General features: G+C 42.5%; 1 protein-coding gene across 1 annotated transcript; it reads right to left on the bottom strand.

The window, feature by feature from the left end:
• Window positions 1–1375: 1375 nt before the first annotated feature.
• On the bottom strand, window positions 1376–4435 carry Fam71b (family with sequence similarity 71 member B). Its single transcript, XM_036197124.1, has 2 exons — window positions 3806–4435; window positions 1376–2521 (listed from the first exon to the last, which is right to left on the bottom strand). Exons 1-2 carry the CDS (start codon window positions 4433–4435, stop codon window positions 1376–1378), a joined length of 1776 nt encoding a protein of 591 aa, XP_036053017.1.
• Between the last annotated feature and the right edge of the window lie 12575 nt (window positions 4436–17010).

The following is a 17010-nucleotide window of genomic DNA, read 5'->3' as shown; positions in this document are numbered from 1 at the left end:
AAGAGTGAAGCAAATTTGCATGCATATCAATGAGGCACATGTAACATTTATTTTTACATAGAAATTAAATATTGGGCCTGGAGAGATGACACAGTGCTTAAACTTGCCCTGCTTTTGCAAAAGACCTGTGTTTGGGCTCCAGCACTCATGTTGATTAGCTTACAACTGCGCCAAACTCCATCTAAGGAGGATTCAGTGCCTCTAGCCGCCACATGCATCTGCACACATGTGCACATACCCACACATAGATTCACATGATTTACAATAATGAAAACAAATCTTGAAAAAGTCAAATCTTGACTGAATATTTGTTACTGCAGGATATGGAACATTTTCAGCATTTTTCAAACTCGACCAGTACTTTGATTTTATAATGATCATTGCTCACATTAACACTTCACATAAATACATACTACAAAATGACAGAAATAAGTTCAGGGCTATTTCAGAAATCATGGGAAATTGGTCCTGATCTCAAGCCAAAATGCATTTAACAATTTTTTATAAAACTCCTATCAGCAACTCAAATAGCATTTTTCAAAATCCTGCATGCTCACACAGTGCAGTCCTGTCCTTATACGCCGCTGACTGGGGGTAGGAAATGATTAAAGGTCTTTTTTTTCTGTAATTAAACCATTGTTAAGAGAGCAGAAAATTGTCATAAAAACTCTTCAGTTCCTAATTACAGTAACCTTTAATCTGAGAGGTGTTTCAGATGCCTTTGACTGGTGTGGCACATTGTGGAATGTGTGAGTTGTGTGTTGAGAACCAAGGCTGCTCTGCCAAAGTCATCTCTGGTTCATTCATTCTGAGTCTGAATTTTTTGTTTTTGCAAATTCAGAAAACTTAACTGTTGCCAGTGATTTTGTGTTTGTTTGTTTGGCGCCCTGCATTTAGGATTTGCACCCACAGTTTAAGAAGCTTTGATTTAGATCATAGACTTCCCTATGATGCCCTATGGCAATTGCCTGGGAAGGCCACTGCATTTTCTTGCCCTGTGTCCCCTCAGATATGGACTAGACCAAATGTTCCCACTCACAAAGGGCCTTTTGGGAAGGAGGGGAGAATGGGTACATAGTTCCCCCAGGGGCCCATGAAACCAAAGACAGAAAGGGGCTCACGCTCTTGCTTCAGCCTTGGTTCATCTGAACCAGTAGGTGGAAGGCTCGACCTCACCCGAGCAGTGAATGTCACAGAAGCCACTGGGAAGTCTCTACCAGGGTGTGCGACAGGGAAGTGCAAACAGAAGACAGAATTCTTTTGGAATTATGTGACCTTTATTATTGAAACTGCCATTAGGGAAGCTGGTATCCGTTCCCTGGTGCTGCTCTCCTGAGTCCTGATCTCGGTCACAGCTTCCTGCCCTGGGATCTCATTAAATGGACTTGGCTTCAAAGATGATCCTCTCCATTGTCTCGGCGGTTACAGTACTGCTGTACTCTATTTCCTTGCCTTTCTCCATCTTTGCCTCTATGTTCTGCTTCTCCACCTTCTTTGACACAATGCCTACCCCTCCTCTATTACGTGAGGAGGAGACTGCTGTTTTTGAAGTAGGCCTTATTAGGAAGGTCTTCAAAAAAGAGCTAATCTTACTGGATTTCTTACTCCCAGACCCCGAGCTAGTTGTAGATCGGCTCTTCCTGGGTTTGTGAGCAGTCCTGGACTCACTCTTGTGAGAGGAGCCATGTCTCTTGCCCTTTAAGCTGCTGTGCCCTTTTCCTTTTTTGCCTTCTCTTTTTTTCCCTGGGGGGCTGGAGACGGACCGGTGGGAAGATGATTTCCGGGTGGTCTTGTCCTTGCCTGAGGTTCGGTGACTTGTCCTGCGGTGATGGGAACTTTTCCTGCTGGGATTTCTGTCCTTCTTTTCTCGTCTCTCCCGTTTCTCCTTCCGGGGTTCAGAGCCAGTGTGTGGAACCTTCTGGCTTCCGTCCCTTTCACACATGTAGCCTTCACTCTGCAAGGTCGACACCAGCGGAGCTTCGGGTTTGTCTGAAACAGGCCCCTTGGTGGTCATGGTGCCTGCAAACACCACACTCAGGCTGCCCTCTGGGGTGACACTGTTAGCGCCCACTGCGGAAGTGGACTCCGAGGAGGAGCTGGCAGCTCCTGCCAAGACCAGGTCTGTCCCTTCTGAGGATATGTTTGCCACAGCTGCCAAGGCCTTGCTGGATCCACTTGCTCCCGAGTCTTTGCTGCCTGTGCCTGCCAGAGCTGTGGCTACCTGGCTTGAGCCCGGAGACCTGGTTGTTGCTATGCTCAAAGTACCCGAGGTCGAGCTTGTGGCTGTCCCCGCCTTTGCCACCCCTGCGGAGGGGCCTGTTACTACCCCTGCAGCCACTGTGCCACCTACCGCCCCTGCTGCTGCCCCTTTGGCAGGTCCTCGTATACCAGCGGCTGCAGCAGCCGTCGTGGCTGGCTGTGCTCCCTCTCCTCCTGCAAATGCAGCAGAGGTGGCTCCTGACACATCCCGGAGCTTTTGACGTACAGAATCCTGATCCCCTTCTCCGTGGATGTCTGAGCCCTGTGCCGGGGGGGGGGGGGGGGGGGGTGGGGGAGGATAAACAGTGAAACAGAGGTGATGGAGAGGCCAGAATGCTCAGTTCCTCTCTCACCCAAGGGCTTCTTATTGAAATCATCTGAATTCCCATTTATTACAAGACCCCTTCCATTGCACTTCAGTCAGTGGGCACTCAGTTTCACCTCAGCAACTCTAGGGCAAAAGGAAACACTTCCATCAAATGTGTTTTCCACATTTGTGTTTGTCTTTGCAGGGCACATTTCTACAAATGGAATTGTTGGGTCAGGGATACACTAGACGTGTTGATGGCCTTGAAACCAGTTGTGCAAGTACACACATGGGGATTGTGCTTATTCTAAAAAAAAAAATCACATAATAGGCACAGGATGACAGATCATGGCTCAAGGGAAGGACGTTAAAAGTGTTCTACACTAAAAAGCTGACCTCAGAAATAGCTTAGTGGTCACCAGGACCTGGAAGGGCTACTGGGGAGCAGGAATGTAGAGAATACAGCTAATAGATACAGTTAGATAGGAGGAGTCGCTTCCTGTGGCTTACGTTCCTGAAGGATAACTATAATTGACAACCATTAATCTTATTATCTCAATGAGTAGAAAGATTTTTTTTCCATATTCCTAGCACAAGGAAATGAGCAGTATCTGTGGTGATAGACATGCCAACCACCCAAGTTTTATCACCACATATTAAATACAACTATCAATATGCCACAGTATACCATATTAATATGTATAACTAATATATATCAATAAAAATTAAAAATGTAATTTGGTCAAATATGGTGGTACCTGCCAGCAATCTGAACACTTGAGAGGCCGAGGCAGGAGAATAGCCAATTCAAGGCCAGTCTAAAATACATAGTGGGTTGAGTTCCAGGTCAGGCTGGGATACATCTCAAGATCTTGCATCCAAAATAAGAAAATATATATAATACATTCCCTTCACTTTATGTTTTATATAATATTCCATAACAAATGAGGCTGAGTTGGTGTATAAAGAGTTTGAGACTTAAACAGCAGGAAGTTGTAAGGTTCACCTACAGTCTTGGATGTGAGGCAGAGTAATTGATAGTTCAGGTTTCTGACATTAAGCCTTATGAGACCTTTCAGAGAAGTAGTCCAGCCCCCCAGAGTGATAGTTAAGTCTCTAGTCATGGCACAGGACCCTTTCAAAGACAGCACATTTCCCAGGTGGGCCTAAGAAAGCACCTACGTCTCTGCGGGACCTGCTCTGCAGCTCCCCACTCAGTTTCTGTCTTTAGAAGCTTACGAGTAGGCTTTTGTTGTCCTCCAGGATAGATGTGTTACCAGTGTGAAGGGTCGGGCTACTGCTGCAACTGTCTGTTGGTGGCCTCAGGAGATAGACAAGCTTTTCCCAGTAGCAAAAGAGGTCTTCTCGTGCGTCAGAAGAGGGACACAGCTGCAGGTAAAAAGTCCGGCCTGTGGCAAGCTTCAGGCGCAGCTGCTGTTTCTCACGATCATGAATGGAGATCTTGACAAACTTCAAAGGAAGCAGCCTGGTGAGCTCCAAAGTCTTTGGAGGCTTGCGACCTCTCCCCTTGATGAACCGGGCCCTTCTAGCATGTTCTTCACAGACTTTGGCTGGTCGGGCCAGCAGCATGACATCAGGAAGTGGGAGGACTGGGCTGGTGGACGCGATGCACACAGTCACCATTCGGACGCGGTTATGGACATCAATCACCTCTCCTTTCTTGCTAATCTGGATAAAGTCACTTTCAAACATTGGTGCATACTTGAAAATATCATACTCTCCTCCCTTGTACAGTTGTCGTTGTAGGTTTCCCATGGAGGTGTTGAACACGCCCATGGATCTGTAGCTGTGGGCAGTGTAATAAGGTAACAAACATTCACTGCTCATGGTTCTCTTCATTCCAGGCATCGCGGCCAGCCACAAATCGTGTCCCCAAGAGAGGGAGGGAGTGAAGGCAATTGCCCATCTCCCAGCAAGGTTTCTGCCCACATCTCCTCACACCTCCACAGTTATGCTCTGCTGTCCTTTGTGACCTGTCACCAGCACACACCCCTTTGTGCTGGCCTCCAAGCAGTCATCATCTGCTCAAAGCAGCCTCCTCCGACCCCAGCTGTACCACCACCTTCACAGGGACCGGGCTGTACCCTGCCAGAGTGTATGTGTGGGTGTGTGGGACATTGTTTAAACTCAGACTGTCGGATGCTTCATAAGCCAGTCTGCTTTTGTCAACATTGAGGACGTATATCTCCAATTGTGTTGTTGGTCTTGTTACAGACACTCTTCTAAGGACCGTCTCCCTGCAAAGACATTTTTTTTTCTTCTACTGAATGACCTCCTGGGGATGCAGTCATAGTGGTGGGATGTAGTTTGCTAATGGCAGAACCTCATCTGGATTCTGATTCACCAAGGCCTCAGTGTATACCCACACAATCCTGGCAGGCTCTCAGTGGTTTTTGAAGGAAGGGTCCCCAGCTACTCCTGTGACCTGTCAGAACCCAAGTTTTAGCAATACAGCTTTCTTGACCATTTTCTCATTTGGGGAAAGTTAATTTTTCAAAGCTGTGAGTTGCAGTGAGGAAACAAGGCTACAGATGATCTTGCTTGGGGTCAGAGTTCAGGGCTGGATTCTAAGCCAGTCTTGTAACTGCTATGAGAGCTTTCTCCATGTCAGGCTATGAACCTGTTAGACTCCTGCTCTGCACACATAGAGAAGCATGGTGGTCACAGTGTGTGGGGTTGGGTGTTACTGGGGACCACAGGGATTCACAAGTACTTGAATCATAGATTTCCTGAAATGGTGTGCCTGCCACTTCACCTTGATGCCTGCCTGATAAACCACTGATGTTTGGGTTCTTTGAATGGTTTTTCAGAGAAATGGTAGCAAGCATATCTTTCTGGAGTTTCTTCTTTATTTGGTAGAAAGTGATGAAGCTAAAATCCCCCTCCTCCAGTTAGAAAAATACTTCTGAAATAAACCCACCCCCCCCCCCCAAAGCCAGCAATTACTGTGTAAAGATCTTGAAATAAACTCAAGCCACAGAAAAGCCTTTGTTCTGTTCTGTGTTCACCTCAGAGCAGAGTGCACCGTAGCTTGTCTGTGGATATGGACCTGTGTCTACTGAGGCTCACTCTTCCATGCATTTACGCAACAACAAAATGTAATCAACAAGCATTTCATTCATTATCAACAAGGGAAGGATGTTGGAAAAAAAATAAAGTTCTTTACCACAGAAGAACTAAAATATGCTTTTTTCTTTTTAAAAAAATTTATTTATTTTTCTTTTATGTGCATTGATGTTTTGCCTGCATGTATGTCTGTGTGAGGGTGTTGGGTCCTGGAATTACAGACAGTTGTGAGCTGCCATGTGGGTGCTGGGAATTGAACCTGGGTCCTCTGGAAGAGCAGTCAGTGCTCTTAACCACTGAACCATCTCTCCAGCCCAAAATATGCTCCTAGTTACTTTAAAAAGAGCAGCACAGTGGCTTGTAAGAGGACAATGAGTAAAAGTCAACAATACTAGATCTGTTGACTAAGAAGTAGTTTCTCTCCCCTCCTTACTCACTTTCTCCCAATTGGCCCTGTCCCCGTATGATGTACATTGTGATTATACTTACACATTATAAAATAAATATATATTCTCATAAGTACATCACAGATGTATTACTAAAATGAGAGATTTGTCTTGCATGTTTGAAACTGAGTTGGATCTCTAGCACTGAGAATTCTTATTATTTCTTTTTCAATTGAGACAGGGCTGGTCAGATTGCCCAGTAGGTAAAGACCTCTGTTGCTAAACCTGGTGATCTGAGTTTGAACCAGCTCCCAAAAGTTGCCCTCTGACTTCCACAGCCCATGCACACATATGCACACATAACTAACGGGAGTAGACAATTCAAAGGCTGAGGCCAACAGTCATCTTATTGAGAACTTGCTATAAGCCAAGCATGGTCCTATTCAGTTTAAGAAAAGATTTTTTTCTTCAGACTATCCCTATAAAATGTAGGTCTGACTGTCGTCCATACTGTGCAGGGGGAAAATACAGGCTCAAAGAAACTGGACAACTTCACTAAGGTTGCAAGAGGATGAAGGAAATGTCAGTCCCCACATGTACAATGGTGAAAATTATACTCGATTGGGTCACACTAGTGGAAGGTAAATATATAAGCACTGTGCAACAGAAATTTACCCAGTTGAAGCTCATTAGTGGCATACTCTGTGCTGCATCCTGTCTGAGAAAACAACAAGGGACGAAACAGACAAATGTGGTGGTCTTACGGAGCCTGGTAGAGACTGTAGGCGAGTGTGTGATGCAGTGTGTCCAGTGCTGGGAAGAACTGTGGGAAAAGACAAGAAGGCAGGGCAGGAGTGCTGGCAGGGAGAGCGGGAGCAGGGACCCAGGAAGGTGCAGGAGTAACAGGCTTTGAGTTGTCATGGGATCCTGGTGTGTGTGTGTGTGTGTGTGTGTGTGTGTGTGTGTGTGTGTGTGTGTGTCTCAGCACCTATATGCATTTCTTGTGCTTTTTCCTTTGGCTCTTTTTCTTGTTTGGTGGTTTTGAAATATTCTGATTTGTCTTTTTATTTATCTTATTTTATTATTGTTCTTTAGATGCCTGTTTGTTTTCTAAAGAGAGACAGAAAGGGTTGGGGCCAGATGGCAGGGGAGGTGGGAGGAGCTGGGAGTAGAGGGATGAGAAACCATAATCAGACTATATTATATGAAAAAAGATTCATTTTTAATAAAAGAAGAAAAAGAGATGAAGGAAAAAGAGGAGGAGGAAGAGGAGGAGGAGGAGGAGGAGGAGGAGGAGGAGGAGGAGGGGAGGAGGAGGGGGAGGAGGAGGGGGAGGAGGAGGGGGAGGAGGAGGAGGAGGAGGGAGGAGGAGGAGGAGGAGAGGAAGAAGAAGAAGAAGAAGAGAAGAAGAAGAAAGAAGAAGAAGAAGAGGAAGAAGAAGAAGAAGAAGAAGAAATGAGCTTTGAGCAAAGGCATAAAGAAGGTCAGGGGAAGTATGCAGCAGTCAGGCTTGATTAAGAGCCTTTTGGAGGGTATAACAGGAAACCATAGTCCTGCAGCTGGAATATGCTTGACATGATTACAGAAACTCCAAGGAGGCGCAGGGCCAGAGACAGAGTGAAGCTGGAGAAGAGGGGTTGGAGTTGAGGCCAGGAGGCAGATCATCAAAGAACAGATTACCAGGAGGGTTGTTGGCAGCTGCTGCAGCCTGCATGTCTCTCTCCCCACTCAAATAAAGCTGGGTCACTGATGGCACAGAAGGTATTCGGGATGAACCATAGTGAAGCAAAGCAAGTGGGTTTAGTAAGTCACAGAGTCACCTAGGGAAAGGACAGCACACAATCTGAGACATGGGTGCAGGCTTCTCAAGAGAGTCATGCTTAGGTGTCATTGCAGCCATTATCCCTGTGATCTGGTGGCTTCCTTTTCATTTGTTTATTTGTTTGTTTGTTTGTTTGTTTATATTTTCAAGACAGGTTTTCTCTCTGTAGCTTTACACCTTTCCTAGAACTCACTCTGTAGCCCAGGCTGGCCTCAAACTCACAGAGATCCACCTGCCTCTACCTACCGAGTGCTGGGATTAAAAGTGTGCGCTACCACCTCCCGGCGGACAGATCTGGTGGCTTTCTAAGTTGAATTCCCAAAGCATGTAATTACAAGACTGAAGAATTAAGCCAAGCTTAATACTTAAGTAAAGCAAAGCTTAATATTTAAAAATTAAAAATACAGGAGTTGGTTCAGACCTTTTAAAGGACTATTCATTTACTTATTTGTTTTTGTTTACTTATGTGAGTATGCCCATTTGCCACATTGTGCATGTAGAGGTCAGAGAATAACTTGCAGGAGTCCACTCCCTCCTTTCATTGTGTGAGGTCAAATTTAGGTCATCAGGCTTGGCAGCAAGTGCTCTTACCTACTGAGCCATCTCAATCTGGCCCTACTTTATTAAATTTTTTTATCTTAATGGATTTCCTTTTTAAAATGAAATATTAAGGTTTCCTAAAGGGCATCATTAAGATTTAGGGATGAGAGAGGAGGGCTAACCTGACAAACTTCTGGCACTGGGCGACCTGTTTTCAACATTCTTATTTGCAGTGTTGTAGGGCACTAAGTGTTGTCTCTGCCAGCACCTTCAATTGTATTTGTTACATTAAAGTTTCAGACTCCCATCGAGACTCCAGAGGGAGGGGCTCCTTTCTCCTCCTGTGCCCTGCTAATTTTCCCTTCTTTTTATCCTGCCGCAGAGTTTGACTTGTAGACTGAGACTAGGTGGATGAGGTTTTGTTCCACTGCACCGGGAACCTACACAAAAGGAAGTAACACTTCCGGTTTACAGATTTTTAAGAATATTATGCCAGTAAAACTACATTCTTAGAACAGCAATGATTCAATCCTGGATACAAGAAATAGCTTTATTTCAGATCTAGCTCTGGCATAGAATTCTATAACCTGAGAATGAAAACCCAAAATCATACTTAAATTATCTTCCTGATTTTTTATTTTATTAAGAAATTTTCTGTTCATTTTACATACCAACTCCTCTCATCCTGCCCCCAACCTTCCCCCTCCCAACCCACCCTCCATTCCCACCTCCTCCAAGGCAAGGACTCCCATAGAAAGTCAGCAGAGCCTGGTACATTAAGTTGAGGCAGGTCCAAGCCCCTCCTCCCTTCACTGAGGCACAGTGTCTCACCATAGGCACTAGGCTCCCAAAAGTCTGCTCATGAAGGAAGGACGGATCCTGATCCCACTGCCAGGGGCACCATAAGCAGGTCAAGCTAAACAACTGTCTTGCCTAAGCAGAGGGCCTAGTCCAGTCCCCATGGGGGCTCTACAGCCATTGATCCACAGTTCCAAGAGTTCCCAGTAGTTTGGTTTGGTTGTCTCTATAGGTTTCCCCATCATGATCTTGATGCCCCTTGCTCAAAGATTCCCTTTTCTCTCTCTTCTACTGGACTTCTGGAGCTCAGCCTGGTGCTTGGCTGTGGATTTCTGTATCTGCTTCCATCAGTTACTGGGTGAAGGCACTATGATGAGAGTTAGGGTAGTCACCAATCTGATTACCAGAGTAGGCCAGGTCAGGTACTGTCTCCATTATTGCTAGTAGTCTAAGGTAGGGTCATCCTTATGGATTCCTGGAAACTCCCCTAGTACCCTGTTTCTCCCTATTCCCATGATGTCACTCTCTATCATGGTATCTCTTTCCTTGCTCTCCCACTCTGTCCCTGTTCCAGCTCAACCATCCCATTCCCTTATGTTCTCATCCCCCATTCCTTGCCCTCCATTACCTCTACTCACCCCTATTTTGCTCATGTGGATCTCATCTATTTCTTTTCTGGACAATCTATATGCATCCCTCTTAGAGTCTTCATTGTTAGCTAGCTTCTCTGGAGCTGTGGGTTGTAGTCTGATTATCCTTTGCTTTACATCTAGTATCCATTTATGAGTGAGTACATACCATGTTTGTCCTTCTGAGTCTGATTACCTCACTCAGGATGGTATTTTCCAGTTCCATCCATTTGCCTGCAAATCTCATTATATCATTGTTTTTTACTGATGAGTAGTACTCTATTGTGTATATGTGCCACATTTTCTTTATCCATTCTTCAGTTGAGGGGCATCTAGGTTGTTTCTAGGTTCTGGCTATTACAAATAAAGCTGCTATGAACATAGTTGAGCATGTATCCTTGTGGTATACTTGAGCATTCCTTGGGTATATGCCCAAGAGTGATATAGCTGGGTCTTGGGGGAGATTGATTCCCAATTTTCTGAGAAACCGCCATACTGATTTCCACAGTGGTTGTACCAGTTTGCACTCCCACCAACAGTGGGGGAGTGTTCCCCTTGCTCCACATCCTCTCCAACATAAGCTGTCATCATTGTTTTTGATCATAGCCATTCTGACAGGTGTAGGATGGTATCTCAGAGTCGTTTTGATTTGCATTTCCCAGATGACTAAGGGTGTTGAGCAATTTTTTAAATGTCTTTAGCCATTTGAGATTCTTCTCTTGGGAATTCTCTGTTCAGCTCTGTAGCCCATTTTTTAATTGGATTGTGTGTTATCCTGGTGTCTAGTTTCTTGATTTCTTTATATATTTTGGAGATCAGACCTCTGTCAGATGTGGGGTTAGTGAAGATCTTTTCCCATTCTGTAGGCTGTCATTTTGTCTTATTGACCATATCCTTTGCCCTACAAAAGCTTCTCAGTTTCAGGAGGTCCCATTTATTAATTGTTCTCAGTGTCTGTGCTATTAGTGTTATATTTAGGAAGTGGTCTCCTGTGCCAGTGTGTTCAAGACCACTTTTTCTTCTGTCAAGTTTAATGTAACTGGATTTATGTTGAGGTCTTTGATCCACTTGGATTTGAGTTTTGTGCATGGCAATAGATATGAATCTATTTGCAATATTGTACATGTTGACATCCAGTTATGCCAGCACCATTTGTCGAAGATGCTTCTTTTTTCTATGGTACAGTTTTGGCTTCTTTTTAAAAAATCAGGTGTTCATAGGTGTGCAGTTTAATGTCAGGGTCTTTAATTCAATTCCATTGGTCCATATGTTGGTTTTAGTGCCAATACCAAGCTGTTTTTATTACTATAGCTCTATAGTAGAGCTTGAGGTCAGGGATGGTGATACCCCCAGAGGTGGCTTTATTATACAGGATTGTTTTAGCTATCTTGGGTTTTTTGTTTTTCCACATGAATTTCAGTATTGTTCTTTTGAGGTCTGTGAAGAATTGTGTTGGGATTTTGATAGGGATTACAATGAATCTGTAGATTGCTTTTGGTAGGATTGCCATTTTTACTATGTTAATCCTACCTATCCATGAGCATGGGAGATCCTTCCATTTTCTGATATAGTCTTCAATTTCTTTTTTCAGAGACTTAAAGTTCTTGTCATATAGGTCTTTCACTTGCTTAGTTAGAGTTACCTCCAAGGTATTTTATATTATTTGTGGCTATTGTTAAGGGTGATGTTTCTCAGATTGATTTTCTCAGCCCATTTATCATATGTATATAGGAGGGCTACTGATTTTTTTTTTCAGTTAATCTTATATCCTGCCACATTACTGAAGGAATTTATCAGCTGTAGGAGTTTCCTGGTAGAATTTTTGGGGTCACTTATGTATACTATCTTATTGTCTGCAAGTAGTGAAAGTTTGGCTTCTTCCTTTCCAATTTGTATCCCCTTGATCTCCTTTTGTTGTCTTATTGTGCTAGCTAGAACTTTAAGTACTATATTGAATAAATATGGAAGGAGTAGATAACCTTGTCTTGTTCCTGACTTTAGTGGAATCACTTTGAATTTCTCTCCATTTAATTTGATGTTGGCTGTCAGCTTGCTGTAAATTGCCTTTATTATGTTTAGGTATGTTCCTTGTATTTCTGATCTCTCCAAGACCTTTATCATGCAGGGTCGTTGGATTTTGTCAAAGGCTTTTACAGCATCTAATGAGATGATCATGTGTTTTTTTTTTTTTCCTTTCAGTTTGTTTATGTGATGTATTACATTGACAGATTTTTGTATGTTGAAACATACTTGTATCTCTGGGATGAAGCCTATTTGGCCATGGTGGATAATTTTTTTATGTGTTCTTGGATTCAGTTTGCCAATATTTTATTGAGTATTTTTGCATCAATGTTCATGAGGGAGATTGTTCTGTAATTACCTTTCTTTATTGCATCTTTGTGTGGTTTGGGTGTCACGGTAACTGTAGACTCATAAAAGGAGTTTGGTAACTTTCCTTCTGTTTCTATTGTGTAGAACAATTTGAAGATTATTGGTATTATCTCTTCTTTGAAAATCTGGTAGAATTCTGCACCAAAACCATCTGGTCCTGGGCTTTTTGGGGGGGTTGGGAGACTTTCAATGACTTTTTATTTCCTTGAGGGTTATTGATCTATTTAAATTGTTTATCTGGTCTTGATTTAACTTTGGTATGTGGTACTTGTCCAGAAAATTGTCCATTTCTTTTAGATTTTCAATTTTGTGGAGCACAGGTTTTTGAAGTATGACCTCATGATTTTCTGGAGTTCCTCATTGTCTGTTATTATGTTTCCCTTTTCATTTCTGATTTTGTTGATTTGGGTATTTTCCCTCTGCCTTTTGGTTAGTTTAGATAAGGGCTTGTCTATTTTGTTGATTTTCTCAAAGAACCAACTCTTGGTTTCATTGATTCTTTGTATTGTTCTTTTTGTTTCTATTTTATTGATTTTAGCCCTCAATTTGATTATTTCCTGGCATCTATTCCTCCTGGGTGAGTTTACTTCTTTTTGTTCTAGAGCTTTCAGGTGTGCTGTTAAGTCACTAGTGTGAAATTTCTCCATCTTCTTTATGTGGGCATTTAGTGCTGAGTTTTCCTCTTAACATTGCTTTCATAGTGTCTGGTAAGTTTGGGTATGATGTACATTCATTTTCATTGAAATCTAAGAAATCTTTAATTTCTTTCTTTATTTCTTCCTTGACCCAGTGGTAATTCAGTTGAATATTATCCAGTTTTCATGAGATTGTAGGCTTTCTGTAATTTTTGTTGTTGTTGAAATCTAACTTTAAGCCATGGTAGTCTGATAAAATACTAGAGGTTATTCCAATTTTTTTTGTATCTATTGAGATTTGCTTTGTGACCGAGTATGTGGTCAATTTTAGAGAAGATTCCATGGGGTACTGAGAAGAAAGTGTATTCTTTTTTGTTAGGGTGGAATGTTCTGTAGATATCTATTAAGTCCATTTGAGTCATAATACCTTTTAGTTCACTTATTTCTCTATTAAGTTTCTGTCTGACAGACCTGTCCATTGTTGAGAGTGGGGTGTTGAAGTCTCCCACTACTAGCATGTGGGGTTTGATGTGCAATTTAAGGTTTAATAATGTTTCTTTTATAAATGTGGGTGCCCTTGTATTTGGGGCATAAATGTTCAGAATTGAGACTTCATCTTAGTGGATTTTTACTGTGATGAATATATAATGTCCTTCCCAATCTCTGTTGATTGATTTTAGCTTGAAGTCTATTTTGTTAGATATTAGTATAGCTATACCATTTGATTGGACGTCTTTTCCCAGCTTTTTACTCTGATGTGGTGTCTGTCTTTGAAGTTGAGGTGTGTTTCTTGTATGCAGCAGAAGGATGGATCCTGTTTTCATATCCATTCTGTTAGCCTGTGCCTTTTTATAGGCAAATTGAGCCCATTGATATTAAGGGATACTAATAACTAGTGATTGTTAATTCCTGTTATTTTTTGCTGGTAGTGTGGTGTGTTTCCTCTCTTTAGTATTTGTTGGTGTGGGATTATCTATTGCTTGTGTTTTCATGGGTGTATCTAACTTCCTTAGGTTGGATTTTTCCTTCTAAATTCTTTCTGTAGGGCTGGATTTGTGGATAGGTATTGTTTAATTATCATGGAATATTTTGTTTACTCCATCTATGGTAATTGAGAGTTTTGCTGGGTATAATAATGTAGGTTGGCATCCATGGTCCCTTAGTGTCTGCATGTCTGTCTAGGATCTTCTGGCTTTCAGAGTCTCCATTCAGAAGTCAGGTGTTATTCTAATGGGTCTGCCTTTATGTGTTACTTGGCCTTTTTCCTTACAGCTCTTAATAATATTTTTTCTTTATTCTGTATGTTTAGTGGTTTGATTATTATGTGGCGAGGGGACCTTTTTGGGGATCCAGTCTATTTGGTGTTCTGTAAGCTTTTTGTATCTTCATAGGCATTTATTTCATTGTTGGGAAAGTTTTCTTCTATGATTTTGTTGAATATATTCTCTGTACCTTTGAGTTGGTATTCTTCTCATTCTTCTATCCCTATTATTCTTAGATTTGGTCTTTTCATGGTGTCCCAGATTTCCTGAATGTTTTGTGTTATGACTTTATTGGCTTTAATGTTTTCTTTGACTGATGAATCTATTTCTTTTATCATATCTTCAACACCACAGATTCTCTCTTCCATCTCTTACATTCTCTTTGTTATTCTTGCATCTGTAGTTCCTGTTCGTTTGCACAGATTTTTCCATTTCCAGATTTCCCTTGGTTTGTGTCTTCTTTATTGCCTCCATTTCAGTTTTCAAGTCTTGTACTGTTTCCTTCACCTGTTTGATTGTTTTTTTTTTTTTTCTTGGTTTTCTTTAAGGGACTTATTGATTTCTTCCAATTTTTTTGTCTTTTCCTCAATTTCTTTAAGGGAATTTTTCATTTCCTCTTTAAAGACCTCTATCATCTTCCTAATGTCATTTTTAAGGTCAATTTCTTCTGCTTCTTCTGCATTGGGATTTTCAGGTCTTGCTGATGTAGAACCAATAGGTTTTAGTGGTGCCATATTGCTCTTTATGTCATTGAATGTGTTTTTACACTGTCGTCTACCCCTTCCAGTCAGTGCAAATGGTGTCTGAGTCTGAGGGAGCCTCTTTAGGTCAATGGGCACTCTTGTTCCAATGGAGGCTCTTTGTTTGTTCGGAGCTCTTGGTCCACTCAAAAGCTGGCAGAGTTTCTTGGTCCACTTGGAGCTCCTGGTCTACTCGGAGCTGGCAGAGTCTGTGTCTCAGGGGGCAGCTGTGGTCTCGGAGGATGGGTGGGTTTGGGGGATGGTGTAGGGCTTGTAGGTTACAGGTTCTGGTGGGGTATGGTGGTAGTCTGGCCTGCCTGCAGGAGTCCTTCCTGCTTGCCTGCAAATGGGACTGTAATGGGGTATGGAGGCATTCGTTGTGCCCCTGAGCCTAAGCCTAGAGGCTGGAGTGATCAGGTAGGAGCGCAAAGACTCACCTCTTGGTCCACTCAGAGCTGGCACAGTCTGTGTCTCAGAGAGCAGCTGTGGTCTTGGAGGATGGTTGTGTTTGGGGGATGTGTGTGTCTCAGTATGTATGTGTGCATATACTACGTGTGTATGCAGTGTGTATGTGCATTCATGTAAGTAAATGCAGGCACACATATGCCATGGCATGCATGTGGAGGTCAGAGGACACTCAGGTCTCCAAACTTATACAGCAAGCACCTTTGCCTACTGAGCCATCTCCTTGGCCCCCAATGTTATTCTTAAAATCATATTATTCTGAAAAAAAATGATAGTAGAATTCAATATTTAATTCTTCAATAATCAATGCAATCACATCTTCATTCCTTCTATGGGATAATTAAACAACTCCTATGTGGGAATGTTAAAGCTTTAATAAGATGTAATAAGTGCAAATTGTCTGTTCTACTTGTTTTTATGTACTTTTTCTTTAAAAGGAATGTTGTGAGCATGTAAGCACTATGATCTATGCTCAGAGAGTCTAAGAACTGCAGAATATTCTTAAGAGACAGAGAAAACAGGGAAACAGATAGATGGTAGAATAATGGTGGATGGGTAGATAAGAAAGTATGTCTAATATTTATCACTGTATTTACAATCAACAATAACTTTTTGTAAGGAGGAATACCATCAAAAATGGATTTTTTTAAAGATTTATTTATTTATTTATTCATTCATTCATTCATTCATTCATTACAGATGGTTGTGAGCCACCATGTGGTTGCTGGGAATTGAACTCAGGACCTCTGGAAGGGCAATCGGTGCCCTTAACCACCGAGCCATCTCTCCAGCCCCCCAAAAATGGATTCTAAGGTGACTTGTCTATATATTTTAAGTCAGGCTAAGGGACAAAAGAGGTGAAGCATGAGAATACAAAATCATATGCAGCATATTCAGTATAGACATGCATGGTTACAGACTACTGGGATCTGAATGTTTACTGCAAAAAGAGGTTACAAGGCAATAGATTTTTGTTTCCCATTATTATTTTGAACAGCAGGGTGGAGAGGCTGCTATATATAGCCTTTTTCAATGAGTCTGCAGCCTGGGGAGGGGATGTTGTGTGCTAGGCAGGATGTGAGGGTGGGGAGATTTCCATACTATACACAGCATGCGCACCTACTGGGTAATTCCCCAGGCCTAAAATATAATCCACAGTACTGTCATGTTGGGTGCTGCATGGTGGGTGGCGTGGGATGAGCTGTGGTTTGCCTTGGGCAGTAGGACTTGAGGAAGCCAACTTGATTTCTGCATCACCGTCTTGCTGTCTGGAAAGACCACAGGTACCTGAATCTTCCCCTGAGGGTCAGCATGCAAATCAGCTCACTCTTACCTGGGGGCCGAAAGGAAAGAAGCTGGTATACAAGACAGCTGCAGCTTAATATTATGTTCCAACTGTCTACCTCCTCTTCCCTCCTCCTGCCCTGCTCTGCTGGACTCAGCTGGACTCTCGACCAAAATTCTTCCGTGCTCATCTGAGTCTTAGGACTCCTCCCCGAATTTCCTGCTTGGCTCTATTCTTGCGATGTCAGAGAGATATCCCACCTCAAGTCTGATGCTTATTTATTTAGTGTTAACACTGAAGAAGAAGACTGCATCTAAACACACACACACACACACATACACACACACACACACACACACACTCAGTCACATTAGAGATAAAGCAAGCTACTGAGAGGTAGAGAT

Source organism: Onychomys torridus, chromosome 8, assembly GCF_903995425.1.
Source record: "Onychomys torridus chromosome 8, mOncTor1.1, whole genome shotgun sequence".
NCBI lineage: Eukaryota > Metazoa > Chordata > Mammalia > Rodentia > Cricetidae > Onychomys > Onychomys torridus.
The sequence above is the reverse complement of the archived record's forward strand: the minus strand, read 5'-3'. Positions and strand labels throughout refer to the sequence as shown.